The sequence below is a fragment of the Rhinolophus ferrumequinum genome, chromosome 11 (assembly GCF_004115265.2).
Source record: "Rhinolophus ferrumequinum isolate MPI-CBG mRhiFer1 chromosome 11, mRhiFer1_v1.p, whole genome shotgun sequence".
In the NCBI taxonomy this organism is placed as follows: domain Eukaryota; kingdom Metazoa; phylum Chordata; class Mammalia; order Chiroptera; family Rhinolophidae; genus Rhinolophus; species Rhinolophus ferrumequinum.
The window spans coordinates 5652959-5677665 of NC_046294.1; the positions used below are offsets into that span (position 1 = coordinate 5652959).

General features: G+C 56.5%; 2 protein-coding genes across 4 annotated transcripts in view; both read right to left on the reverse strand.

Annotated features, from left to right (window-relative positions):
* Positions 1-448: 448 nt before the first annotated feature.
* KLC2 (kinesin light chain 2) lies at positions 449-10145 on the reverse strand. 2 transcript variants are annotated; one of them, XM_033120899.1, is made up of 16 exons: positions 9771-10145; positions 8825-9063; positions 6294-6524; positions 6080-6149; positions 5207-5429; positions 4482-4569; positions 4265-4366; positions 3994-4167; positions 3804-3903; positions 3174-3223; positions 2999-3066; positions 2498-2606; positions 2254-2409; positions 2053-2177; positions 1789-1846; positions 449-1429 (listed from the first exon to the last, which is right to left on the reverse strand). In XM_033120899.1, exons 2-16 carry the CDS (start codon positions 9056-9058, stop codon positions 1346-1348), a joined length of 1872 nt encoding a protein of 623 aa, XP_032976790.1. In that variant the 5' UTR covers positions 9059-9063; positions 9771-10145; the 3' UTR covers positions 449-1345. The 2 variants fall into 2 exon arrangements, with proteins under 2 accessions (XP_032976790.1, XP_032976789.1); XM_033120898.1 differs by having other exon boundaries at positions 8825-9100.
* A 10568-nt stretch (positions 10146-20713) lies between these two features.
* PACS1 (phosphofurin acidic cluster sorting protein 1) overlaps positions 20714-24707 on the reverse strand; it is a 116217-nt gene continuing 112223 nt past the window's right edge. The window contains exons 22-24 of one of the 2 annotated variants that reach the window (XM_033120439.1): positions 23349-23575; positions 21827-21946; positions 20714-21714 (exon numbers count right to left, since the gene is read on the reverse strand). In XM_033120439.1, the coding sequence (XP_032976330.1) occupies positions 21599-21714; positions 21827-21946; positions 23349-23575 (463 nt within the window). In that variant the 3' untranslated portion in view covers positions 20714-21598. The remainder of the gene's footprint in view (positions 21715-21826; positions 21947-23348; positions 23576-24707) is intronic. The other variant, XM_033120440.1, reaches the window with a different exon arrangement.

Sequence of the window (24707 nt, forward strand, 5' to 3'; positions counted from 1 at the left end):
TGGGACCTCAATTTAGGGCCGGGGTTGATACGTTTCACATCTGACAGAGGTAGTTATCCCTACCCTCCCAACACTGAGTTATGAACATTAGTAAAAGTTCATTTATCCAGGGTGCTGGCGTTCCTAACAGCCAGAAGCCCCAGGTGTCATCATACATTTTAAAGTATATGAAAAAATCGAGTCGGTAACTCGCTCAAGGTCAGCTTAGTGAGGGACAGAGCTCAAAGCCTGCGCAGTCTATAGAACCTGAGATGAAGCTTATTAGGTCCTGAACCTGTGGGGCCCCCTAACAATTCCGGGTTGGGAGTATCTGGGCTCCAGTTGCGAGGGACAGGACGTGGACACACAACACACACACACACACACACCCCACTCGCAGCCTTTCCGACCCCACCCCCAAACTAGAGACGCTGGGAACCCTTGGCCTCAGCCCCAAAACAAGCCTGGCTCAGATTCAAACCGTCTTTATTTCTACAGCATTTGAAAATAGAGAGCGACCACCTTACCCCCCAACTTGGGCAGCCCCTCCTATCACGGGGTGGGGCATCACTGCCCCTCGCGAGAAGCTGCAGGCGTGGGAGGTGTGGCTGGATGGCACCACGGGCAGTGCCCGGGGCGGGATCAGGCCGTGCCTGGGCGGGGTCGGGTGGGAGGGGCAGTGCATAAGGCCGGGATGCAGGGCAGGGCCCGGCGGTAAGGAGACGGGCAGGGGAGGGCTCTCCGTCCTGGGGCACAGGACAGTGGTGGGGCTGGGAGCACCCCTCAGAGGCCGGGAGGAGCGCGAGAAAGCCCAGGGAACCCTTTGGGAAGGCCCCCCCCAAGATGTGTTGTGGAGCCTGGGAGATACCACCGCGCGGAATAGGGGTGATTAAGGCCTGGGCGGTACCACTAGAGAAGGGCAGGGAGGGGAGACCCGGGCGGTACAGTCGACTGAGGGGAGGGGCGCGGCCAATAACTTATTTCTCTATATACAGAAGCAACGGCCGGGAAGGACAGGGGTGTGGACAGGATGGCAGGTGCTTAGTGTTCTTGGCTCCGGGGTCTGGGGAGGGCGGGCCACTGAGTCTCTACCTGGAAGACCCCGGCCAGCCCCTCGCGCTGGCCCTGAACCTAGGAAAGAGGAGGCCCTGCTGGAAGGAATAAATAAGGGGTAGAGCTGGAGCGGGGCAGGCCCAACCTCCAGGGCTCAGGCTGAGATGACAAGGAAGGAGGTTACCCTGAGATTGAACAGAAAAGACAGGGGTCCCTGGGAGAGACAGGCGGGGCAAGCAGCAGGCCCATGCGCAGGGCTGGGGGTGGGGGCAGTGCCGGGTGGAGGCTCAGAAGACCAACTGCCCCATCAGTATTAGCCCACCAGGGAGCTTCGTCGGGAGAGGTCCATGGAGCTGGAGCTGAGGGTGCGGCTGTCAGAGAGGCCTGTGCCTCCAGGCTGTGGGCAGAGGGAGCAGCTGGCTCAGCCTCATGCTGCTGCCAGTCTGTGCTTCCCTGGTCGGAAGGGAAAGGGGACTGACCAGCCAGTCCCTGAGCCTGGCCCACAGCCCACCCGGTACTCTTTAACACTTCCACACACCTCCACAGTGACTGTTGGCACTGCATGGCCACCCATTTGGGTTTCCCTCATTTGTCTTTCCAGTGTCCAGCCCAAAAAAGCCAGGCCTGGACGGAGACAGGAAATGTTGCTAGATGAAGAGACATGCTTTGAGGAGAAGCTGGGCAGGTACACGCGACATGCAGGCCTTGGGCCCTGGGCCCCAGCTGCCCAGTGCCCTGACACCCACCCACCCATACCTGGACTGGCTCTTCCACACTCTTGTTGAGGAAGTTGAGGGAACTGGCCCGCTTCATCCTGAGGGGAAAGAAAGGCCGCGATTTGTCTGTGATAGAACTGGGAGATGACGGTCAGGTTGGGGCTGGGGAGGGAGGCGGATGGGAGATGAGGGAGTTCGCCCTGGGTCAGGAGCTCATCTGGGGTTGGTGGGTTGTAGGGTGACTTCGTGAGAGGCTCACCCTGGATGGGCGGAGGGGGGGGGGCTTATTGGTTCAGAGGCTGACCTGGGGTTAGGGGATTCCTGCGGGCCACCGCCCTGCAGCTTCTTCACTAGCATCTCACTGCTGCGTCTCAGGGCATCTCGGAGCTTCCCAAAGGAGCCACTGCGCCGCAGGGAGCCACTGCCGTCCTAGGGTGTGGACAGGTTTGTCTCTAGGCCTTGATGGCTACACAGCCCCCTGGCCCACCCCAGCCCCTAGACTCACCCCGCTCCACTCAGCTGCAGGCCCTGCCTCCTCGACGTCAGACTCAGACCGAGCCCCCGTACCTCCGACCACATCTCGGCCGCCACGGCGGTCTCCCCGCCCACCGCCATCTTTCAGCAGTTCCACCACCTTGGTCTGGCTTGCAGGGTCCAGGCCCTGAGGAAGGAGAGGGCACATCAGGCTCTAATTGAAACACACAGGGCCACGCGGGTCCCTGCCCACCCCCCTCCTGTCTGTGGCCCACCTGCTTGCGGCTGCGGCTGGCACAGTCCTCCAGTGTATGTGCAGCTTCTAGCTTACCCTGGCGCCGGTACAGAGCCCCCAAGCTGCGCAGGGTGGTGTTTACAGTGGGGCTGTGGACAGGACAACGGGATGGTCTCAAACTCTGTGATCCCCAGGAACCAGGGCCTGGCCTCGCATCCAGCCCACGTGGGGCTCTAATGACCCCTCTGGCGAAGGAGAATCTCGCCCCGTGCTAGGCCCCACCGCACTCTCGTCTTGGAATCACCCCAGGGCTGGGGACCTGGCCCCAGAGCCCTAAGTGGGATATTGCCACTAAAAGCTGGGAGACCCAAGAGCGAGATAACCAGGGCAGCCATTTTGGGACAGATGGCCTATGACCCAGGCCTTGAAAGAAAGCGGACAGAGAAGAGCGTAGTCCTGGGGGTGGGCAGTAGGAAGTGGGCACCCTGGCCTCAGCCCCACCCACGATATATTTCCCCGCTACCTGCCCCGCTGTCCTCACCTGTCTACTTTACAGGCCTTGTACCAGCTGCCATATTCCCCATAGGGGGTGCTATCCCGGCGCTTATCCTGGGGGAAAGAATGGTCAGGGGACGTGGGAGGAGAAGGCGCCTCCTCTACACACGCCCAGCTTCACCTTCCTCTGTACACCCCCCTTCCCTGCCCCACAGAGCTACCTTGCTCTCCTCCCGTTCCTCTGCGTGCATCCAGATGGGCTTGTTGTCCCCTGGGGAGAGAAAGGAGGCTGTCACCAGCCTCCCATATAGGCCTCTCCTGGTTGGGCTTGACATAAGACTGGGGTCTGGAGAGGGGGTCAGAGGTACCCAGAAAGGACCAGAGTTGCGCTTTGTTGAATGAATGAACAAGAAACAGGCCCGAAACATTACTGACCCTCCTCTGGAACCGAGATGACTGTGGCCCAGCTCTGTGCTTGAGGGGCTTGGGGGAACAGACCTTTAGACCCCTTAAGTCCAGAGCCTGGGACATGAGCTGGGCGTGAATGATGGGTCAGGCTGAGGGATCCCATAGCAGGAAATGACTGACCATCGGGGCCAGAAGGTAGCTTCCCAAAGGGGGAGACATTTGCGCTGGGCCCTCACGGTGAGCAGCAGTAGAGAAAGTGTGGTAGGCAAAGGGTGTATATGGCACGGGCAGGGCCCAGGTTTGTGTACATGCTCATGTGTGCACACGAGTGGCTGGGGACCAGCCCGACCCCAGGCATGAGGGCCTGCCCAGCTGCCGTGGATGCTGACGGCTGAGTGAGCCTGTGCTGGGTGAGCTGGGGGCACATGGCAGGCATGACTCACCATTGACAGAGCCAAACTCCTTCTCGTGAGCGCGGGTGAGGATTTCCTTGTACAGGGTCTCTGCGTCCTGGTACTTGCCCTGCTTCAGGTAGCAGGAGGCCTGGAAGGGCAGGGGCCAGAGGATAAGTAGGATGCAGGCAGCTGGGCGCTGTTCTTTCCTTCCTCCCTGCAGCCCCCTGGCCCAGGGTACCAGGTTGTTCTTGGTCTTGGCCACGTTGGGGTCGTCAGGCCCCAGGCGTGTGGCGTAGATCTCCAGTGCCCGCCTGTAGTAGTATTCCACCTCCTCAGCTTTGCCCTGGTTCTGGCACAGCAGGGCCAGGTTGCTCAGCTGCTTGGCCACATCTGGATGAAACTTGCCCAGGACCTGGGATGGGAGTGGGAACCAGTGGCTGGCTTCAGGGTCGGCCTAGGCGCCCCGCCTGCCCAGCCTGCCTGGCCTGCCCAGGCCTGCCTGCTCCCACCTTCTCCCGGATCTCCAGGGCCCGCTTGCACAGTGGCTCGGCCTCCTTGTACTTGCCCCTCTTGCCGTATAGAACCGCCAGGTTGTTTAATGTTGCCGCCACCTGGGGGGTAAAAGAATGGAGCTCCTGTGACCCAGGGCCCTGCTGGGCAGAGGCTCTGGGACCTTGGAGCTACATGGGGCGGTGGCAGCCTTCACCTCCACCCACCCTCACTCACAGCTGGGTGGTCCTTGCCCAGTGTCTTCTCGCGGATGGCCAGGGCATCATTGAGCAGGTGGGCAGCCTCCTTGTACTTGTTCTGGTCTCTGGGGGCAGGCAGAAGCACGGTGAGGGCTGGCCTCTGGCCCTGCCCCAGTGGTCTGATCCCGCGCTCACGCCTCCTGTGTTTGCTGAGTCGGCATGATTATGACCCAGAGCGTGGGGAGACCTGGTCAGCCCCTGCCCTCTAGGAGCTTGGGGGGCTTTGGGTCGTTCACTCACAGCCCAGGGCATGCAGTGCTGGGGTATGAGGCAGACCCCTGCAGTCCCCCCTCACCACCTCGTGCCCCGTGCACCCTGTTCTGTTTCCCAGTGCTTTTGTTCATGCTGCTCTTTCTGCCAAGGAAAACTTGCCCAATCCTCTGTGTCCTGGGCAAACTCATTTTTCACCAAAGACCCTCCTCAAGCCCTGGTGCCTATAGATGTGCGAACCCCCCCCACCCTCCAGCCCCAGTGCCTGAGTCCTCAGGTGCTGTCCCCTCCCTGGTTATGTCCAAACCTTTCTCCTCCACTGGATGGAGGCTTATTCACGTGTGTAGCCCAGGCCCATGCAGGCTCAAACCCCTCTGGATACAAGCTCCACTCTCTGTTGCCTGACTGCCCAGAGGAGCCCGAGTCCTGGCCCAAAGCAAGCACTGAGGGTTTGTGACCCAGGGCTGGAGGCTGTGGCCAGAGACGCCTCACCGATAGACCAGCGCCAGGATGTTTAGCATGGTAGCCACGTCGGGGTGGTCATGGCCTGATGTCTTCTCCAGGTCTTCGAGTGCCTGCTTGCAGAGTGGCACGGCCACCTCATAGCGGCCCTGCGAGGCGTACTGGATCACTAGGTTGTGCAGGGTACGGAGCCGGGCTGGGATTTCATAGCCCCCATGCTGGGCAGCCACATCCCCTCCTCCAGGGCTGGGGGCTGCAAGTTCAAGGGCAGGAGATCAGATACACCAACTGCCCCCTGGGCTGGGCTGGCACATGCTAGTCATGCCTTTGACCCACCCGACATGTGGCCCTGGGCGAGTCATGAACTATTCTGCCTCGGTTTTTCCATCTGTAGAGTGGGTCTAGTCACCCCCCAGAAAGAGTGGGTGGTGTCCCAGCTCCAATGCTTTAAGCTGTGTGTCCTAGAGGAAACCACCTGAGCTCTGAGCCTTAGCCTCCTCTGCTGCGGAGGGAGGCTGTGATATGTACTTGACACAATCAGCAAGGTGAGCACTGGCTCAGCACTGCGTACGCGTCCTCCTGTAAACCTCAAAGGAGGCCGAGGGAGGAAAACAAATTCGACCAGTGGTCACAGAGCAGCCAGTGGCACAGCGGGATGTGAACCCAGGCTGGGCTGACCAGAGCTCTGAACTGAGATGTCTGCTCCTCAGAGCTTACGGGCAGGAGAGATGCACACGAAAACATGCCTCTTAAGCTCTAACATGTGGGATGTCATGAGCAGAAACGAGGCAGGAAAGAACATGGCAGCCACTTGGTCCATTTCTGGTGACTTGTGGGTCCCAAGGACCAAGAGTTCATGCAGCCCTCCCTGCCCCGTCCCCAGAACCAGCTGCCCCTCCACACCTGGGCTCTGCTCCTCCTCGTTGGGGAACAGGTCATCCAGAGAGTCTTTGGGGACCTCCCCTTTCTCCTCCTGGGCAGGAAGACAGGATGAGCGTCAGGGAAGGAGGTGCCAGGTAGCCCAGGTGTCAGTGGCTGGGTGGGAGCCACACTGTCCCCCTGCCTGCTCCCAGGCTCCCCTGCCTGGTGGCCTTGCAGTGGCTATAGTCGGACTCACGCTGGGGGAGGTGTCCTCATCCAGCTTGCGGATCTGGCTCATGAACAGCAAGTGCTGCTTCTCCTCCTCGAGCTGGGCCACAGCCTGCTCGCTGCGCTGTAGCTTCTGCTGCGTTCCTGCCAGTTCCTCTCGCAGCCACTGGTTCTCCTGTACCAGGCGCCGCACCTGAGCCCGCAGCTTCTGCTTCTCCGACTCTACGGCCCCCAGGTGGCTCGAGAGTGCCAGGATCACCTGTGACAGCCAGCAAGGATGCAGGTTAGAGCCCTGTCCACCCCCAGCTTGGGCCTCCTGGGGCGCTGGGGCCCAGGGAAGGGCTAGGTCCAGCCCTGCCTGAGGAGCTGCAGGGCTGAGGGGCTTGGAGTTCTCCTCTCATCAAGGGAGTTTTCCCCCGCGGCCCCAAACACAGTCTAGTCCAAGACCTGAACGCAGGAGGCTTGGGGATCCCCAACTCCTTCCTTCTGGGGTCAGAAGGCCCAGGCTCCCAGGCCAGTTCTGCTGGACTGAAAGTCCATCTCCTCTCTGGAGCCTTCAGCTAGTCCTCTGCATTGATGGTCCAGCTTTCCCGAGCTGGCCATTCTCTTCTCCTCTCCTGGGGGTTGTACTCAAGCCCCTGAAGCCACAGCCACTATAACGCTGCCCCCTGCCCCAGGGCTAGCACTTTCCTGATAGATGGCTGAAGGACCATAGAAAGACCCCATCCTGACTTCCGCCAAGCATCCAGATCAGCCCCTGCCTTTCTGGGGGGAAGGGGTGCATATCCCAAACCCCCGAATGGTATGGGGAACCACAAGGGCAGGTAAGACGACCCAGAGGCCTAGCCACAGCCCCCACCCCTCTCCCAACCTCTATGACTCCTTTCCTGAGCTCCCAGACTCTTCCAGGCTCTACCCTTTCTCCATCCTTCACATTCAGGGTCATTTTTGCAGTGAAGCCTCTTGTCTCTTATGACCACAGCCCCAGAAAAGCAGGGCACCTTCCACTCTCTCCACGCCATCCTGTTGCCCATCTGTGCCAGTGCCTGCACACACTGGGAGGGGGACCCCTGAGTGTTCATCTCTGCACCTGGCAGCTAACTGGCTGAGGAGTGAATGACCAAAACACATTGCCCATCCAGAGGGCCAGGCAGTCTGGACCCTGTGCTTTCCAGTTGATTAATAAACGCCTAAGTGACAGGTGTTTTTACAAACACTAGCTTTTTAAAAAAATTACCGCAACAGCCTGGAAGTAGAGACAGCAGATGGCATGATCCCTATTTTAAAGACAAGGAAATCAAGATGCTACCACCTGCCCAGGATTCACGGAGCCAGCCAGTGTCTCAGCCAAGATCCGAGGAGGCCAGGACTCTTCCCCCCAGAGCCTAACCTCCACATGCACACTGTCCTGGCAGCGCCAACATAAGAGGGCCAAGTACTGATCATCCAGCTTCTCATCCCCTTAACTTGCACCAACCACAATCCTGGGAGTTACCCTGCCTTCCTGTCTCTCCCTTACTCTGTCCCCAGGTCCCCCGGAACCTCCCTCCAGGACATCTAGAACAGGTCCCCTTCTTTCTACCCTTACAGCCACCCCTTTAGTCCAAGCTGTCATTTTTTCATTTGAATTCCAGCAGTGGATTCCTAGCTACCTCATACCTGCTTCCATCCTTGACCCGCTATAATTCCTTCTCTATACCTCAACCTGAGAGAACTTTTAAAACCTAAGTCACACTGTGTCCCTTGACTGCTTAATGCTCTTGAAAGGTTTCCCAATTTCCTGAGACTAAAACCCAAATGAACAAGGCGCAGAATGATCTGGCCTCTGCCTTCTCCACAGGCCTCTTCTGTCCCTCTCTCCTTCCCCATGAAGCTCCAGTCACATAGGTCTTCCCTCGATTGTCTCGTCACAACAAGATCTTTCCTACCTCAGGACCTTTGCACATGCAACCTCTCACCCTCCTCCCTTTTCTGGAGGTGGTACATTCCTTCCTGCGGGTCTTGGTTTAAATGTCATTTCCTCAGAATTCTTAACTGACCAATAGATAAGAAATCCCATTAAAAGCTATTAAAAGATCTTCCTTTGCTTTGGAGAACTTATCACAATGTGCAACAGATGTATGTGTGTTTCTGACTGTCTTCCTACTACACTAGGGCAGGGATCTTATCTGTTTTGTAGGACCTGTATCCTTGGCACCTAACATATTGCCTGGCACATAGTAGGCGTTTGATAACTTACCTATTAATGAATGAATACAAGAATGAGTCTGGGGAAGGGGTCCTTAAGGATTTCCTTTTTGTTCTCCTAGTCCAGTCTCTGCTACCTGGCAGAGAAGCGAGGAGGATGTCCTGAATGGGGGCTAAAGGATGGTCAGGCTTTTCCTGGGGCAAGGCCTGGCTGGGGTCTCCAAAGCCTATTCATTTCTTCAACAGATATTTACTAGGGTCCTACCATGGGGCTCCAGGAGGCAGACGGTTCCCTGCTCTGATTCTGTTCCACTGGAAGTCTCCATCCTTCCCTCCTGTGACCTCCCACCTCAGCACCCCAGACCAGCCTACCTGGGCCTCCCCAAGCCCCAGCTCGATGGCCTCCAGGGAGCGGCGCAGGAGCACACAGCGTTCCTGTGAGCCAGGCTCGGCCTCGCCGGCTTCATGAGCGACCAAAGGAGCGAGAAGGGCACGATGCTCTCCGCGCAGGGTCTCCAGCCCTTGGATGACTGCCTTGGTGCCCAGCACGATCTCATCCTGGCTCAGCTTCTCCTCTCGAGGAAGCACCATCGTGGCCATGGCCATGCCGCCTATAAAGGCGAGGGGGCGGGCAGGCGGGTGCCGAGCCTGGGACCACACCGCCGTCCGCCCGGATTAGGTAAACACCTCCGGTCCCCGGACGCCTGGATCCCCGGGGTGCCCTGTCCCCCAGCCGGCAGCCCGCACCGTGTCCGCGCTCGACCTACAGGGGGCGCGCCCAGCTTGTCTCGGCCCAGGAGACGCAATGCGGTGAGGCCGGACCGGGATTCGGCCCAGACCACCTGCTCAGACCAGCTTAGGCGGCCCAGTCTCGGGGCTTTCCCGGGGACTCTCAGCTAGGGCAGGGCGCACCGGAGGACGGTTCTACGGGGGGCTTAGGGGCTCACAGTCATTCGGGAGATCCCGACCCCTCCGGGAGGTCCAGCCCCAGCCCCTAGGGCAGCCCCCACCCTAACAGGCAGGCCGAGCCACAGGGCCCCTCCTTGTGGGCAGGCCAATCCTGGAGAGACGCTTCCCCTAGAAGATCTGAGATCTCGGCTTCTCCGTCACCCCAGGCCCCGCCCACGACGACCCTCCCCATAGGCGGGCGCAACGCCCTGTGGACCCTCCCCTGAAAAGGCCGAACGCCCGCCCCGGCCACTCAGGGCCGCGCCCCCTCCCCGTGGGTGGGCCTGGCCGCCCACAGGCCGCGCCCGCGACCACCCGTCCCCTAGGCCCAGCCAGAGGCCCTCTCCTGGCCCAGTCGGCCCGCGCAGACCTGTGCCTCTTTCTTGGGCCCGGCTCCAGCTCCCTCTGGCTCCGGCTCCCGTCCCGTTTCACTCGGACCGGCAGCCGTGAGCAGGTCCCGCCGCCTCCATCCCTCCGGCCTTCCCAACAGTCCCCGCGCCGCCTTAAAGGTGAAGCTGCTACCTCAGCGGCGTCGGAGGGGGCGAAACTCCCTCTTCTCCGCCTGCTGGCTGCCTTAAAGGAGCGCGCCAGCCGGGACTGCTCCCGGCAAGGAGTTGGGGAGGGTCGGGGCGTGGCCACCCGAGAGAGAGGGGCGTGACCACCAGGGGCGAGCGTGGGCTGGCGGCAGGCGCCCCTGCCCTGCTGCCTGGTCCACGCTCCTGCGTTCTCGGGTTCCTCAGTGGTAAAGCGCCCCGAGGCCGCAGAGGTGTGGAGAGGCTCAGGAGACTGTGAACCTGAACGCACCCAGTACCGCGTCGAGAGAGGAAGGCGTGAGAAACTGAGGCACAGAGAGCCGGCCCGGAGTCCACTGCGAGACCCTGGACGTTTATTGAGGGAGTTGCCACTTTCTAAGCAATGGTGTCAGGCGCCTTAAGTGGGTTAACTCAGTGAATGCTCGCAAAGACTTCATGAAATGGTCACCGCTGTTATCACAGCTCGCAGATCTGGCTGCCCTCAGGCTCATTTGTCTCTAGAGACTGGTTGCGCCTCCACCCAACTCGTTCGGAGCTGTTCATGACCCTGTAGGGGATTCACAACATCTTAGGGCTATTTCTTGGGGAGAAGGGACGGAGGCTTCTGACTGTAAGGGAGAAAAGGGTGGCACAGGGCAGCCGGGTATCTGCCAAAACAAAGACTCGTGCACCTGTGCTTGAACACCACAACAAATGCCTTTGGTGGGATGATCGAGACAAGGTGATGATGTCATTCGGGGCTCAGATGAAATGTCACCTCCACAGAGAGCCCTTCCTTGATTCCCACCCATGTACAGCTGCCCTCCAGTCCATCTCATGCACCCATTCAATTCTCTCTTAGCATTTATCCCTTCTAACACTTTTCCTGTCGGTTTTCTGTCTCTTCCCTAGAATGCAGGCCGAGCCCTGCCCATCTTGTCCACTCCCAGAGTAGCCCCTGGCCAGCCACACAGCAGCATTCAGTAAACGTTGGTTTTAAAAAAAGGGCAGAAGGGTGCACCTACTGGCTTTGCCAGGCCCCTGCCAGGCCTAGGTTTTGGTCTGGTGCTCTGCACCCCTGGATTGGTGGCTACCCTGGCACTGCCCCTACTGCAGGGCATCTAGGTCGATGTCACTAGTGGGTGACAGCAGGATAACCACCCCGAAGGACAAAACCTGCACACGCTCCTTGGTATCATCTCTGACACAGAGACGGCCCTGTGCCCCTAGCTCGAGTTCGCCCTGTGACAGGGAGCTCACTACCTTTTACTGAGAGAGTAAAGATTAGAACGTTGTTCCTTAGATGGCCCCCAAAGGACCTTCCTGCAGTGCTCTGAAGCTCTGTCTCCAGGAAGAACAGTCTGCTCCCTTTTGCCAATAAAGATATTTAGAGGCCATAATGGTCTCCTTGCCTGTCCCTTCACCCACTCCTGGCCCAGTTTCCTGCCCCTTCTCCATCCTGATTTCTTCTTTCTGGGTGTAGTTTAGCGTGTCAGTCCGGACACTGCTTAGAATGTGGTGCACAGTCGAGGGCCCAAGAAACCAGCCGGGAGCGGTCTGCACAGATCACAGAGGGATGGGCCCCTCTCGATGACTATGCTACCTGTCTACCATGAACTTGAAAATCAGCCTGGCGGCCACCACACTGTGTCTGCGCAGGGTAAGCTTGTCAGCTGAAACCCTAGATTGCGTGCATCCCCATTGTATCCAGCCAGGTTCTTCTCCCCGATCCTGTGCTTCTGCCAATGATTTCCCCCCAGTGATGGAAAGGTAACTAAGACAGCCATGGGATGCAAAATTCGAAAGGCATCTACAAGTTATAGTGAAATAGAGGTCCTCCTTTCTGGCCACTATCCTCAGCCATGCAGCTCCCCTGCCCAGAGGCACCTGCTAGTACCAGTTTTTGTGCCCTTTCATTAGGTGGTTTGCATCAGTGCAGAGCTTGTGGTCACCCTTCTCAGTTTCTTCTGGTCGGTTTTCCTCTGGGGTCCTGAAGATTGGAATCTTTCGTGTTTTCTTTTTTTTTTTTTTTTTGGGGGGGGTGGGTCTGTCGTCCTCCAGCTCTATCTCCCAGAGGTGCTCTGGCTGCTGTGTGATGAGCCCGCCTCTGGGCATGGAGTCTCCATCAGTTCATGATCGCACTCCCAACTTGCCTGCACATCTACAGGGAGGAAACAGAAGCTGGAACCCAGGGCATCTTTGTCACTCTTAACTAGGCTGGGTTTCAGAATCTCTCACAAAGACACTGTTAGAAGGCTCTCTTTCTAGAGATTGGGATTCGGTGGTGCCAGGGTGGGTCCTGGGCATGTCTTATTTTAAAACTTCAGTGGTGCCCAGGATGTTCATCCTCAGTTGAAAGCCCTTGCTTTATTTTACAAGTAAGGACACAGGCCCAGGGAGGGGAAGGCAGCTGCATGAGGTTCCTGGCAAGCTCAGGCTCCTAGTGACCACTGGTCATTTTGTTCCAGTGGATAAGGGACACTGACCTCATGGAGTAGCGGTCAAGAGAACCAAAGTCAAGTGCTTGTTCACACCTGCCTGAAAGTACAGTTGCTCAGAGCCTCAGGCAGATTCACCCAGAGGCACTGAATGAACCCCTGTGTGCCACATGCACACCTCCGCGTGTGTGTTTTTAGGCTCAAGTAAGTGCAAACCACACATGGCCACACACAAACACACGACCACAACCCCTGCTTTCTTCTCTGCGCGTCCCCTCTGTCTGATAAAGGAGTACATTCCTTTTATCATCTTTTACCAGGTAAATGGAAAGAACATTTTTCAGTCTCCGGTTTGCTGGGTTTTTGCTCTAGCTTTTCTGCCAACATCCCTGTAGGTGTTGTAGTTTCTCTGAGATTCTCTTTAGGCAGCTGGCCCAGCTCCTCCCCCTGTGCCTGGTGTAGGGAAGGCCGTTCTCAGGCTCTTATCTTGATTTCAGTGCTCGACCTTGCATATGTTCAAACCTTTTCAACTACCCAGCTTTTTATCTTGTCTCTGAAGATTGTACTGTGTGTCTCCCGCAGGAAGGACTGTTACTTCATCCGCTCTGTTCTGTACCCCCACCCCTGCCCCGCCTGGGCAGCTGCTGGGCAGCCAGGCGGCTGATGGATGCCCAGTTAACAGAGGGTCAAGGAAGGAGCCCATGCTCAGTGGTGATTCGGCTCCTCATCCCATTTTCCACAGGGCTTCACAGGCTTGCCCCTGCTGGTCCCCAGCCTGGGAAATCGTTGCTACTTTTAACATTGTTTTCTCCCTGAAAATCACTCCCACTGCTCCGACCCTTCCCCTTGGATCCTTGGAAGCACACATCCCCCTGAAGTCTGCTTTCTTAAATGATTCTTTTCCCCCCTTGGCAGCTTCACTCCTTTTCTTTGAAATGGCCTGGGAGCACTTTCACTAAGCAGTCAGCGAGTTCACTCATAAACGCCCAAGATTGGAGGCTCCTTAAAGATGTCTCCCCATGTGATGCACAGCTCCCCACTTCCTGAGGGGCCTGTCCCACTGTGAACACCTCTGGTTGTCAGTTCTTTCTGCTACTGAACCAAGAATCGAGTCTCTTCAGAGCTCCTCCAGAGGCTCCTGGTTCCTGTCTTGGCAGTCACGTGGCAAATCTGCACTGTCTCTTCCTTGTGGCCTCCCAGCCAGACTAGAAGTGTCCCCCATCCCCACCCCACCCTGCTAGCGGGAGGGCACATAAGCTTTGGGGTTACACGAAGGTAAGTTCAAAGCTGCGTTTCTCCATCTGCCAGCTGTGCAGACATAGGCGTGCTATCCACCTGTTTCCTTATATGTAGGATGAGTTTCTTAATATTTACCTTGTTGGGTCCTCAAGAGAACAGAATAAACAGCAGAGTTCAGATCTTAACATTACACTTTGTACATAACAGAGACTATTACTAGTAGTTATTTATTATTACCATCAAGCTCACTGTTGGACAGATCTTGTGCAAGTGAATGGAGAGTGAGGAGAAAAAATATGACACATAGGGCAATGTCTGCTTATGGTGGTGTTGGAGAGAAAACACATTCAGAATGAAAGCGAACAACAAATGAGGCAGTGCAAAGAAGAAGAGTGAGTCTAAGATGTTTGATGCTGGCAGTAGATGCCCTATGTCAGGGGTGTCCAGACTTTTTTCAATGTTTTTTACCAAGGGCCATATGCGATAAAATACACAAACAGCCGGGCCACTCACTCGAGGTGAAGTATGTATTGCCTCACCTGGTTTATTTAAATAAACTAAATATATTTTTGGAATTTGCTGCGGGCCAATTAACAATGGATTGCGGGCCGCAGTTGGCCTGCGGGCCACAGTTTGGACACCCCTGCCCTACGTGGTCAAGGACAGAGGGAGATTAGTCCGGCCGGGGCTTATCTGACCCTTTCTCTAAGGTCAGTTCTCCCACATGCTAAAGAAGCCCAACCCTCCACCAGCCCAGATCACTCCCCTGAGCTCCATCCAGATCCATCCAGATATATTTAACTCCAGTTGGACGCCTACCTCTGAAGAGCACATATCCCCCTTGCCCAAAAGCCACCCAAGTCTCCTCTGAGATGTTCCACCATCTGCCCGTTCATCTATGGCAGGCTGCCAGTCGTAATCCTCAATTCTCTCTCTTTCGACCCTCTTTCCTAACCAGCCACTGAAACCTAATGATTCTACCTCCGAAGTAGGATTCAAGTCCCCATTTCCCCCACCTCTTATACCCGTGCCTTAATCAATGTCTGGGCCACATCTTTTCTAAATTGCTGCAACACCCTCCTAACTCCTCGAGTCTCCAGTCTCGTTTCCTCCCATGTGATCTTTCTAACGTCCATCATCTCACCTTTCTGCATAAAACCCTTTCTTGGCTCTCCACTGATCTCAGGGTCAAGTGCACAGTCCTTGCTCTGGCACAGACACAGCTACAACGCTCTTCAGTGCCCTGGCCTCTTCCTTTCTCCTCCGCCCTGTCACTCACCATCCCCATCCCTTTTCAGCCACATTAACCCAAGTGTATGACTGTCTGACAATTAAGTTCCTGAACCTGCTGCAACAATGTTCCTAACCTTTTTTTGATATCAGAGGGATTCTTTTTTTTTTTTTTTTTTCAATTTGTACCAACTGGACGAACAGTTAACCAAGTTTACTATTTGGAAGTGTGAAAGGGCTGTGTGAAAGGTAGACGACCTGAACTTATCGCCAACAATTATGGCTCTTGCATCACGGCAATGCACCAGCTCACACCGCACTGTCTGTGAGGGTTTTTAGCCAGTAAACAAATAACAATTGGAACACCCTCCCTACTCACCTGATCTGGCCCCCAATGACTTCTTTCTTTACCTGAAGATAAAGGAAATATTGAAAGGAAGACATTTTGATGACATTCAGGACATCAGATTAATACGACGACAGCTCTGATGGCCATTCCAGAAAAAGAGTTCCAAAATTGCTTTGAAGGGTGGACTAGGCGCTGGCGTCAGTGCATAGCTTCCTAACGGGAGTACTTCGAAGGTGACGGTAGTGACATTCAGCAATGAGGTATGTAGCGCTTTTTCTAGGATGAGTTCACGAACATAATTGTCTGACCTTGTGGGTCTCAGACTGGGTCAGACTCTCTCTTATCTCTAATTGACGCTATTTCCTGTACGCAGAACATCCACATGTCAGGCATTTTGCTCAGGTGTCGTTTCCTTTGAGACATCTTAGACTCTCACTCCCCAGGCTGTGTGCTGCCGTGCTATCACGCTGTGTGGCAGTGAGCCATCTGTCTTCCCTACTAGTCTGTTCCCATATAGGTAAGGACCCACCCCTGTTTCATCCCTGTATCATCAGACCGAGGACAGGAACTGAGCCACAGCAGGAACTTAATACATGTGGGATGTATGGATGGTTGGGAAGCTGGGATCTACGTAGGGCCGTGAGACATGGTATGGAGTCCGATGACCTGGCTTAGAAATCTGGCTCCTTCTCAGCTGATGGGTGTGCATTGCACAAGTGACTGAGCTCCTCACTCATTCCTTAACTAGCCGAGTGTTTGTCCTGTGCCACAGTGATGGGTGCTGGAGATGAGGCAGTAAGTCAGCCCGAGTCACTGCCCTGCTGGGACTCTCATTCTAACGTGGTGCAGACATTTATGCAGGTGACAGTGAACTCCACAACAGAAGAGAGGGCTGAGGTAGAGACTGACAATTGGGCTTGGGGCAGGGAGGTCGGGAAAGCCTCTCTGAGAAGGTGATGGATGGGTAGTCTGCGTCTTAAAGCAAAATGGGATGAGTGTGGGGTGGGAGAGCATTTAAGGTGACTGAACAGCATGTTAAAACCCATCTGGAGGGAAGAGGGATCTGATTACGGAACCATCAGGTGAGGCCCAAGGGCAGTGAGCATGGGGGAGGAAACAATTGGAAGTGAAGTTATTGGCCAGTGGGCCAGACTATGCATAGCGGGTGGACCATGGGTTGGGTGGCCGTATTCAAAGGGCATTAGGAAGCCATTGCAGGACTCCAGCAAGGGCACAAGGCGCTTTGGGAACGGCATTTGGGAGGCAGAGTGGACGGGAGTCGCTGCGGTGACATAGGGTGACTCTGGATTCTGTCCTGAGTAATAGGACGGATGTTGGTGCCACCTTCCCAAGACTGGGGACGATTAAGGAATACCGTCTTGGCCATACGAGGTTTGAGAAGTCTCTGGGTGTTTGAGTCAAGTAAATGGTTAGACATGAGAGTCTGGAGTTGAGAGGGGAGCTCTGACCTTCGGCTTCCTCCTTGGTAAAAAGGAAATCGCAGCTGAATTGACTTCCTAGAGCCGCTCTAAGGATTCAGTGCAATAAACCACAGGGAGCACTCAGCAGCAGCCTGGCTGAAAGAAAATGCCCGTAGGTGACAGTGAGAGTGCTTTTCATGCCACCAGTCCTTGGACACGGTGGTGGGTGATGAAAGAACTGCAAATAATGGATGCAGAGGGGAGCTGCTCATTCCTGGGTGTGGCTGTGCTCGGTGACAGCCTTCCCCAGGGCGCAGGAAGGTAAGGGGCTGTACCTGGGCTAGGCAACACCACCCGAGCCTGGTGAGCCAGGTGATATCATGGGGATGTCATGTTGATGGCACAACCCTTGATGTGATGCGTTGACAAATCCCAGTCGAGGGGCAGTCTACAAAATGCCTGACCAGTGCTCCTCAAAACTATCAATCGTCAAAAATGGGGATAAGTCAGAACACGCCAGGGCCCGGAGAACTGAACGTAGTGTGGTGTCCTGGCTAGGAGTCTGGAATGGAGAAAAGACGGGATGGGAAGACTGAGGAATCCGAGTTAAACATGGGCTTTAGTTAATAATGTGTCCATTCTGCGGCATTAGTTATGATAAATGTCACACTAATGTGACATGTAAACAATACGGAGACCCGGAGACCCAGTGAAGGGCGGGATAGCAACTTTGTTCTACCTCTGTAACTTTTCTGCAAATCTGAAACTATTCTAAAATAAAAAGTTTATTTAAATTGAAAATAAAACCAGTCTGGAGTTGGTGTGCAGGTTAGATAGGGGTTCTTTCACCTTCTGCACTAAAATGCCACCCTTTGCCTTCGAATGTTGCTGGCGGCCCCGTGGGCAGCTCTGCTCTGGTCCGGCCACTACTCTCAGTGACCGGGTGAGTGAATCTCCCACCTGAGTCGCCTCGTGTTCAGGGGGCCTGGAAACCATCCCTACACAGCCTTCTTCCTCCTTTTCGCTCAGAGTAGGGGTCTATCTTCTTCCAGGGCCTCTGAAAACCTCATGTGTCCTTTGGCCGAGGAGGCCTCACTGTGTCTGAGTGGCAAGTCTGCATTAGGGAGCTCGTTCTAGCAGCACAAGGGCTCTTCATTCTCCATCACAAACATGTATCGTGTACCTATGATGAGCCAAGCAGTATCCTGGGGGACAAGGACGTAACAGGGAGAAAAATAATAAAGTTCCTGTTTTCTTGAGCTTACATTCTAGTGAAGAGAGACAAAGAATAATTAATGCCAAGGAGGGAGAAGTGCTAATAAGAAAAACAAAGAAGTGAGAGAAAGACAGCTGCTCGTTTAGACAGACAGGCTGAAGAGGGAAGGCCTGTCTGTGGTGACATTTCAGCCAAGACTGGGAGGAGGCAGCACGCCGCCCAGACCCAGGGGCAGGAGCAGCATGGCCAGGGGGAATGTCTTGTGCAAAGGCCCTGAGACAGAATGTGCCCGGTGCGCCTGAGCAAGGTACAGGAGGCCAGTGAGCAAGGGGCAGAGTGAGAGGAGATAATCACGCAGCCCTTGGGACCTCAGATCATGTAGGCCTGCAGGTCATGACGAGGGCTCTGGATTATATTCCTAGGGGGATGGGAAGCCACGGGACAGTTTGGATTAACACAATCGGATTACCATTTTAAAAGGCTCTCCCTGGCTCTTGTGTGGAGAACAGACTACAGGAAGAGGAGGTGGGAGCAGAGGTAATCAGGAGGCTACTGGAATATCCAGATGAGAGGGAGTGGCAGCGTGACAGCGGTGGGGAGCAGCTGGACCCTGGCTGTCAGAGGTGAAAGCCTCCAGGACAGGACATGCGGTGGACTGGACGTTGGCTCTGAAAAAGGAGTCAAGGGTGAGTCCTTGTTTCTGCCTCAGCAACTGGAGAATGGAGGGCGGAGCCTGTGCACAGGCAGCATTTCACACCACAGGGCTGAGCGAGCGAGGGGAGAGAGGCCAGCGGCTGGAGCCCCGAGTTGCCTGGTGTTTCAAGGCTGGGCAGACGAGGAGGGCATGGTAAGGGAGGCCGAGAAAGAGCAGCCAGTGAGGTGGGAGAACAGAGGTTGCCCGGGCCAAGTGGAGAAAACGATTCTAGCAGGGAGTATGTACGTCCAATGCTACTGCTGGGTCAAACAAGAAAAGGGACCCTTGGATTTGGCTCTCCAGGTCATCGGTGACCTTGGTTAGGGAACTTGATAGGCTTGTGAGGAAAAAAGCTTGAAGGAGTGGGAGGAAGAGGAGACAGGGAAAGCGAACAACTCTTTGGAAGAATTTCTAAGGGGAGCAGAGACACAGGGTGGGAGTCAGGGGAGCAGGATCAGGTGAGAGGTTTTTAACATGGGAGCTATTACTGCGTGTGCGGAAAAGATCTGGTAGAGACGGGTAAATGCAGGAGTGAAGCCCTGGAGGAGGGAGGGAACCTGTGGGTGGGGCCGGGGAGGGCGCTGACAGCTACACACAGGGCACTGAGGCTCTGGAGACAGAAGCAGGTCGCCTGGGAGAAGTTCACGCCTCCTCCTTACGCTCTTCTCCCCACCACCTGCTCCCTCTTCTGGGCTCTGAGCTGGGACCCAAGTCTGCTTGCCCCACACCCCTCCCGCTTGGGACTGCTACCAGCTCTCAGGTCTCCACAGCCCCTGCCCTGCCAGTGCCCTCCTGCTGCGGGCTCCTGGGAAGGCCTCTGGGGGGCATGTTCTCTCTACCCCGAGAACACTCACGTTCTCTCGTCACCTCAGATGCAATTTGAGGTGTTCCCTCTCAGCGACCAGATTGTACGTCGTTCTCTACCTCACATGCGATTGCATTCTGGGACACTTTCGTAGCCCTCACTGGACTGTCCCCCTTGGGAGGCAGCCGTTAGTTCCATTTTCCAGGCTGAGTTTGCACAGGGCCACACCCCTGGGTCTCAGAGCCTCCCTCCTTTAGGTCATCTGACCACAGGGCTTGGGGAGCCAGTTGTGACAGACTGCCCACTTGGCCATCCACCCCTCAGTGGCTGTGTCCTGCAGGATGAGGACGCCAGCCCCCACACCCCGTGCAAGCCCCCCTCTCTGGCTTCTTCATGGGAGGAGGCTGGACGTGCAGGCCTGTCCTGGGAGCTTGTGGAGAACCAGGCATCAGGGAGCAGGGGTGAGGGCTGTGCCATCTCTAAGGTTAAGGGCGGCAGCAAAGCCAACTCAGTGATGGACCCCCCAGCAGACGTAGAGAGCTCTTTGGCCTCAGACCTCACCAACTTCCAGAAACTATGGCAGGACATCAGTCAAGTGGCAGGGAGAGGAGCCAAGTTCTACTTTTCAATCAGAAGAGTGCCCTTGACATGTCACTGCCTTGGGAGGTGGGATCTGGGGATGGTGAGTCCCAGGGGAAAAATGGGACTTGGGTGTGGAATGGTGTTCTGTTTCTGACCGTTCGCCTCCTCCTGGGCAAGACACTTTCAAGCCTGTGTATCTGTAATTAAAAAATGGGAATTTGCTTCTTTCCAGCCAGTTCCTCGTTGCTTTGGAGTGGAGTTGGCTGCATTGTGCACAGGGGCAGGGGGTGGACAGACCCTGCGTCACAGTGAGGCACAGAAGCCCGAGACTTGCTAGTTGGTAAGAAATCACCAGTTTATTGAATGAAAAATCCAGCATCCACTCAGCCCCTGCCACTCCACCCCTCCGTCCTGCCAGGAGGGCAGCACACCCCGGGAGATACTCTGGACAGCAGCGCTGGGCCGTGGGTAAGAACTGGGAGTTTGGGGGAGCTATGGAGAATGAGAAAGACACTTTGCAGAATGAAGTTCTGTGCAAAAACTTCTAGAAGGGGTGAGGGGGCAACGGTCAAGTTCTGGAGGTGCTGGAGAGGGAAGGAGGGCTGTGGCTGGGACCGTGACCCAGTGCGCTCAGCCTCTCCTGAGAAGGCGGGTGGTCGAGGCTGAGGAGGGAAGGGCTGAGACTCCCGAGGCGAGTCCGTGGTAAGAGGGAGGGAATGGAGCCTGCTGGAGGAGACCAGACTGGGAGGATGGGGTCTCTGCCCAGACCAGGGGCCTAGACAGAGCAGGGGAAGAGCAGATCAAGGGAAGGGAGGCAAATGGACACGGGTGGGAACAGGGAGGTGAAGGGGCTGGGGGGCCAGACAACACACTGGTGGAGGTCTGTCTCCCATCTCCCCAGAATCCAGAATTTCAGGAAGAGACAGAGCTGTGCTGGGTGGAGGGATGGGACGAAGAGGGAGGAGAATCATCAACAAGGGGGAGCCACAAGGACAGGGACCAGTGCCCAGGTGCGTCACATGGACCGACCAAGAGACTGGCTGTGCAGAGAACCAATGAAACGCTGAGGACACACGCAACATCTACAGGGGACCTGGCGGTGGTGAGCAGGTTGTGCGCGGGAGAGACCAGGAAGGCCCCTCCATCACAGAAATACACAGCATGGCCGCAGAACACCGCCCTAGGGTGGGGGAAGGGTGGGAGCAGCCCCTGTGACTGCGGACGGAGGGGTCCCGTGGGCTCAGGCTGGGACATGTCCATCCAGCAGCTGGGCTGTATAAAAGGAAGGGGGAAGGCTAGACTCCTCGCTGTGGGCCAGGATTCCAGGTTTCCTATTTCCACGAAGGGAACTGGTGCCATGGTGCCAAGGTGCCACGTGGGGAAAGAGTTTGGAAGTCAGGGGAAGGAAAGACCGGAGGACTCAATTCCAGGGACTGGTGCCAGAAGGCAAAATCAACATGCCTCGGGCCTGGAGCAGGAGGGAGGGGAGGAAAGGGACAAGAGGGAGGGAGGGGGTTGCCCAGGGGGGACTGAGCTGTGGGGCGGGGGAGGCAGTGACCCCAGCGGCAGTGTCCCTCAGGACTGGGCAAGGGAGATGTGACCCCAGGGCCAGGAAAGGGGGTGCTGGGCCCAGGCCTGCTGGCCTCCCCCTGCCTGCAGGCGGCGAGGCTGGTGGCAGTGCCAGGAGGGAGAGTGGCCAGAAGACAGTGCCCTCAGGTGGTCTTGCTGCCACTGAACAGTCCCACTGGAAAGTGCTTGACATGGGTGGGCCACTGGGCCGCCAGCTGGAAGAACTTGATATCACTCCACTCGACTCCGTCGATGGACACTGGGGGAGACGGGAAGGGGAGGGCGTGAGCAGGACTGCTAAGGCCATCGTTCCTTGGGGGGCACGACCTCCCTGCCCCCACAGCCCGGCCCCCTCCCGCCCATGCGCACACCTCTCAGCATGGTCTGCTGCTGCTTGGCGGAGCAGATGAGGCGGCTGATGCCTTCGATGACTTGGCTCTTAGAATCCACCTCCTTTTCTCGAGGTTTCTTGCTCAGGAAGATGGTGGGAACTAGAAAGCAAGCAGGAGGCCCATCTGTCACAGCCCCTGGTAGTGCAGCCACCTTCTCCTCCCCCACCCCTGTCCCCCCTTCCTGTGCGAAGGGGGGTGATGTGCAGAAAGCACCTCTTCCTGCCTGGCCCCCAGGATCTCCATGTTCCTGCCCTGTCCCAGCACGGGTCCCCCAGCCCCCCGGGCCCCGAGATCTCCATCTGTGGAATGAGGACCTGGGGCCAGATGGTCTCTGAAGTCCCTTCCAGCTCCAATGTTCCAGGCAGCCGGTGAGACACCGGCAGCGTGTAGGGCGGTGCCTGCGGCGCTGGGAGGGAGGCCACGCAGCAGTGTTTGTACCAGCGCTGTCTGGGGAGGCGCTCCCTGTTCAACTCCCACTTGGGAAGAGGCAAGAACAGGAGGGCACCACCCTCGGCCAGTCTCTGGGGCACTTGGAGGTTTTGGCTGCAGGCCTGGCACAGCCCCTGCTCCCGCTCTGTGGAGCAGAGGCATGACAGAAAGCAACCCTGCTGCTTTGGGAGCACCGCCAGAGGAGGGAGGCTTCAGCAGTTACAGGAAGTCCCCTGCCTGACAGCTGGGAGGTAGGGCCGCTGGGAGGGCCCTAGGTCACAGATCTGCAGGCTTGCAACCCAAAGTGACAGCAGTAAGCGCTGCCCCAGCACTGGCCTGCTTGTGGGGACTCTGGCCCCACTCTCCCAGAGCACAGGACCCAGAGCCACCCCAATTCAACCTCTGGTACCTTAAACCACCCCTCTGATATGGAATGGGCTGTGTTCCCCTTAATTCTTGTTTTTTAAATTGGGAAATATTGGGGAACAGCATGTTTTTCCAGGACCCATCAGTTGTTGTCCTTCAATCTAGTTGCGGAGGGCGCAGCTCAGCTCCAAGTCCAGTCGCTGTTTACAGCCTCTAGTTGCAGGGGGCACAGCCCACCATCCCATGTGGGAATTGAACCGGCAACCTTGTTGTTGAGAGCTCGTGCTCTAACCAACTGAGCCATCGGGCCGGCCCTCCCCTTAATTCTTAAAACACAACTGTGCCCTTGTGCTTATGAAGGCTCGAGGGGCCTCCAGGGCTGGGTGTGGACGTGCTGCTCCATGGGGCTGTGGCCTGGAGTCCCCGAGGGCCATGACCAGAGAGGCTCCCTTCCTTTTGGCAGCACTATCTGCCTCGGTCCCCGAGGTGCTGATGCTCAGCAGGCAGGGACCAGTGACACACTGGTGACACAGCGGGAACCTCGGTTTCTTGTTACAGAAGGAACGGCCTTGTCCCGCGGACCCCAGGATACTCGCGCTGCTTCACCCTCATTCAAGAGCCCCCAGAAGCAGATTCCATCCTAAACCCCCAGAGGAGAGCGGGGGTCTGGTGGCCCTGATTGACCCTGCCCTCAGACATCACTAACCTTTTTTGTTCTTCTCTTTGGTGACCACAGTCATTGCCATGGTGCCGGAAAGCTGGGCCTCCCCACCGTGGGGCAGGCGGGAAACCTGAACTGAGCGGAAGACGCTCTTGAGGGTGTTCTTGGAGCTGGCGTCTCTCTTGTCACCTTCCCTCCTCCGCTCCCCAGGGTGGCCCAGCCAGTAGTCCACCTGGAGTCCAATCACGTCCCCATATGGACTGTTGGGGCTCCTGGGGAAGGGGAACAGTATGGAGGGTAGGCTCTGCCTTTAGTTCTCAACTAGATGACCAGATGGAGGGGGGATGGAATGGGGACCCCCAGGCTCCGGGAAGGGTGAGAGGAGGCAGCCGGCTAAGTGGCTCCAGGGTTCCTCTAGCCTCAGAGAATCGGTTCATGTAGGACTGAGAGTCAGGAGACCTGAGGACAAAGCCAGGTGAGGGCAAAGACACGAATCATAGTGAGGGAACCAAACAGGAAGTCACAGGGGATGGGGCAAACAGGAAGGAAGCTTTCTGAAGGAAGAAAGTAAGTGTGAATACACACACGTGCACGCGGGGACTCCCCCATACACCCATCACACAGAGCCTGGCAGAACAGCCAGGGTCGGGGAGATTAAGTGGGGCAGAGGCGGCGACTCAAGCAGCAGCCCCGAGAGACCTGATGGATCTGACCTGCAGCTTCTCTTGTTTATGGCACTTCTAGCTCTGGGATAATTTTAGCTCCAAGGGGAGAAAGAGCTGATGCGCTCTTGAAAGGAGGCGTCAGACACAATAGGTATGGAGGCTACAAAAGTCACCTGACATTTCTCTTTCTGCCTAGTTTCAGTGGTTCCATGAAATATAAGCTTAAACGGGCTAGGAAAGGAGGTTGAGGTAAAGGCTGGTCCCCAGGGCCCCCAGGAAGCCTGGAATCCGAGGGCACTGGGGCCAGAGCTGGCTGTGCGGGACTTCCTCCTTTTCCTGCATGGCCCTTGGAGAAGGGAAATGAAAAGGGGGAGAGAGGGTGGGGAGGACAAAGGTTGGGATTTGAGCTCCAAAGCAGGCTTCTCACGACCCAGAACACTTCATATATTTCAGGGACCATGACAATGTCACTGGTGGTTCTGGAAAAGCCGCTGGCCAGGACCTACCCTCTCTGTTCTACAAGGACAATCATCACAGGAAACAAAGAGGTGAAGGCAGCAGAAGGGAAAATGGAAGGGGGCGGGGTGGGAGCTCCTTTCTGTCAGACCGCTGCCTCCAGAGGGGCCTCCCCAACTACCTGATCGAAACTTCGGACACTTTAGATCCTAAAGAAATTCCCTCCCCTCCACAACCACCCCCACTGCTTTTCACAGCATCTCCTGCAATCAACAGTCTGAAT